Source organism: Amblyraja radiata, chromosome 27, assembly GCF_010909765.2.
Source record: "Amblyraja radiata isolate CabotCenter1 chromosome 27, sAmbRad1.1.pri, whole genome shotgun sequence".
NCBI lineage: Eukaryota > Metazoa > Chordata > Chondrichthyes > Rajiformes > Rajidae > Amblyraja > Amblyraja radiata.
In genome coordinates, this window is record NC_045982.1 from 3,342,962 (window position 1) to 3,346,581 (window position 3,620).

Consider the following 3,620-nt stretch of genomic DNA (forward strand, 5'->3'; position numbering starts at 1 on the left):
GAAAATTGTTTCTTTAAACATATTTGTCACCTATTTTATCAATACAAGGCCAAACAATTTACCATAACATGATTTAGAAATTATTTTATCCAAATTTATGAATACCTTTTTATTTTCATTAGTACAAATATATTTTGGGTTGATAGGATAAAAATAAAATACGACCAATGTAATCAGCTTGGAATCAGGCCATTCGGCCCACCGAGTCCATGCCGACCATCGATCACCCGTTCACATCAGTTCTATGAACCTGCTTTCCCCCCAGATTTTTGTATAATTCTTATCATCTCCGGCACATTTATGTTGAATCTCCATTCTAAAGGTACGTCCTTTTATTCTGGGGCTATGGCATTTGGTCCCAGACTCTCTCACTAGTGGAAAACCTCCCATAGCCTCACAATAAAAGGACGCACCTTTAGAAGGGTCTCGACCCTAAACGTCACCTATTTCCTTTGCTCCATAGATGCTGCCTCACCCGTTGAGTTTCTCCAGCATATTTGTCTACCTTTGATTTTTCCAGCATCTGCAGTTCATTCTTAAACATACCTTTAGAAAGGAGATGAGGAGGAATTTCTTGTCAGAGGGTGGTGAATCTGTGGAATTCATTGCCACAGACGGCTGTGGAGGCCAAGTCAATGGGATATGGGGAGAAGGCAGGAGAATGGGGTTGAGAAGGAGATAGATCAGCCATGATTGAATGGCTGATCTATGAATGAGTAGACTTGATGGGCCGAATGGCCCCAATTCTGCTCCTGTAACTTATGATCAAATGATTGAAAAATATGACAAGGACAAATCAAAGCCAGCAACGAAAGGTGGAGCCCACAATGGTCCGTTGTTGGCTGTGGATAAAGTGATAGCGAATGGATAAAAATAGTGAGACTCAGCAGGAGGACAGTGAAACTAGTTGTGCGACTCAGGTTTGGGGAGGGACGGGGAACGCATTGGATTGGAAAGTGCGTAAGAAAGAATGCAGATGCTGGTAAAATCGAAGGTAGACACAAAATGCTGGAGTCACTCAGCGGGTCAGGCAACATCTCTGGAGAGAAGGAATGGGCAACCCAAGGGGTCTTGACCCGAAACGTCACCCATTCCTTCTCTGTAGAGATGTTGCCTGACTCGCTGAGTTACTCCAGCATTTTGTATCTACCTTGTATTGGAAAGTGCATTGAAAACAAGTCTAGATACTTGTCTGGAAACTTTCAAGAGAGAGCTAGACAGGGCTCTTAAAGATAGCGGAGTCAGGGGATATGGGGAGAAGGCAGGAACGGGGTACTGATTGGGGATGATCAGCCATGATCACATTGAATGGCGGTGCTGGCTCGAAGGGCCGAATGGCCTACTCCTGCATCTATTGTCTAGATATTTTTGCCTTCAAATCATTGGGTCGGGACGTGAAGCCGGAGAGCTCCAGAGTTTTGCCAATGACAAAGGCAAACGTCCCACCGATAGACAATGCTGATGTGCATAGTGTGTTGGTGGGACTTTAATGTTTGGGTGAGGCAGGTGGTATGAATAGGCACGAAAAGAATGGGGGGAGAATTGATTAAACAAAAATCTCTCTGCCCCCCCCCCCAGCTCTGTTCTTCAATCTGCTTCAACTATGGTCTGCCCACACCAAGAAGTGCAGGTAAGCATTGGCACAAGGAATTGCAGGTGCTGGTTTGCAAGGGGCTGGGGGGAAGACACAAAGTGCTGGAGTAACTCAACGGGACAGGCAGCATCTCTGGAGAAGGTTGCTGGGCGACGGTTCGGGTCCGGACCCTTCTTCAAGGCAGGGTTCTGAATGGAGGCGTTTAAAACTGTGGGGGGGGGGGGCTACTTGAATGGTGGACCTTGAAGTTGTGGTATTAAACGCCAGAAAAATACTGCCTACCCTCAGCTGCCAGATGTTTGCAGGTGACCCTACTCCAGGGAAGGAATATGCTACTTGAAAGAGCATTATCTTTTAGATTGTAATACAAGTGTATGGGGTTACTGGGGCGGGGGGGGGGGGGGGTGAAAGCAGCTTCAGACTTCAGTTTTATTAAACATTGCAGAATTATTATGGCGAATAAAAGCGTCCACGCCGCTGGTTTTAAATGGCTAAATAAAACAGCTGTAGACGGGTAGGTTTGGAGTTGGACTTACTACAGGCTTGTTGACGTTGGCGACTTGCAGGGGGAGGCGAGCGGCTCTTTGCTTTTTCAGGGTCGACATGCCTCTCCGACCCCCCCGGGGGGGATAGTTGGCCAGTGTTGGAGAACCTCCTTGCCGTTGGCGACCAGCGCTCGCAGGTAGAGCGAGAGGGAGTGGGTGAGTGAGTGGGTGAGTGGGGCGAGTGTTGCAAATTACTAGTGTGTTGTTTCGCCCGCAGCCGACTCCAGGCGTCCAAGGAACAGTTGCCAAGCGATTGCTAATAACACTCAACGTCATTTCCGAACACCCTTCGTTCATGAAAATGCTGGAGAAACTCAGCGGGTGCAGCAGCATCTATGTAGCGAAGGAAATTGGCAACGTTTTGTCCCCGAAACCCTTCAGTGTCAATGTGTTTAAGAAGGAACTGCAGATGCTGGAAAATCGAAGGCAGACAAAAATGCTGGAGAAACTCAGCGGGTGCAGCAGCATCTGTGTAGCGAAGGAAACATAGAAACATAGAAAATAGGTGCAGGAGTAGGCCATTCGGCCCATCGAGCCCATTCAATATGATCATGGCTGATCATCCAACTCAGTATCCCATCCCTGCCTTCTCTCCATACCCCCTGATCCCTTTAGCCACAAGGGCCACATCTAAAGCCCTGTCCCATTCAATTAGTTCATTCAAGACTTCTCCCGAGTTTCCCCTGATTCGAACTGGGAGATTTATGGTAATGGCCGCTCGTAGGTACTCGGGGCTCTCGTGGACACGTTGAAAAATCTTCACGAGTCTTCCCGCGCTTACCGCTTTGTTTCCCGAGTACCTGCCGTTAGCGTTACGAGCCACTAAGAAACGTCCCCGAGCTCCGACGTACCCGCTACGTTCATTCTCCGTGCTTACCACGAGTTTGATTTTTATTTTAAAATGGGGAGAGCACGTGAATGGACTGGTACAGTGGGACAGGGCTTTAAGGTTTAAGGCGAGAGATGGAAGATGGCTATAGAAACATAGAAACATAGAACATAGATGCAGGAGTAGGCCATTCGGCCCTTCGAGCCTGCACCGCCATTCGATATGATCATGGCTGATCATCCAACTCAGTATCCCATCCCTGCCTTCTCTCCATACCCCCTGATCCCTTTAGCCACAAGGGCCACATCTAACTCCCTCTTAAATATAGCCAATGAACTGTGGCCTCAACTACCTTCTGTGGCAGAGAATTCCACAGATTCACCACTCTCTGTGTGATAGATCAGCCCTTTCTCAGTAATCAATGAAGCAATGAGTGCTGACGGGTATCTGAGTGTCATTGTGTTTAAGAAGGAACTGCAGATGCTGGAAAATCGAAGGTAGACAAAAATGCTGGAGAAACTCAGCGGGTGCAGCAGCATCTATGGAGCGAAGGAAATAGGCAAAGTTTCGGGCCGAAACCCTTCAGGAAGGAAATAGATGACGTTTCGGGCCGAAACCCATGGGGTTTCGTCCCGAAACGTTGCCTATTTCA

General features: G+C 47.8%; 1 protein-coding gene across 1 annotated transcript in view; it reads right to left on the bottom strand.

Annotated features, from left to right (window-relative positions):
• LOC116988305 (parkin coregulated gene protein homolog) overlaps positions 1–2,399 on the bottom strand; it is a 142,894-nt gene extending 140,495 nt beyond the window's left edge. The window contains exon 1 of the mRNA XM_033044897.1: positions 2,131–2,399. Coding sequence (XP_032900788.1) covers positions 2,131–2,199 — 69 coding nt within the window. The 5' untranslated portion in view covers positions 2,200–2,399. The remainder of the gene's footprint in view (positions 1–2,130) is intronic.
• Positions 2,400–3,620: the final 1,221 nt, after the last annotated feature.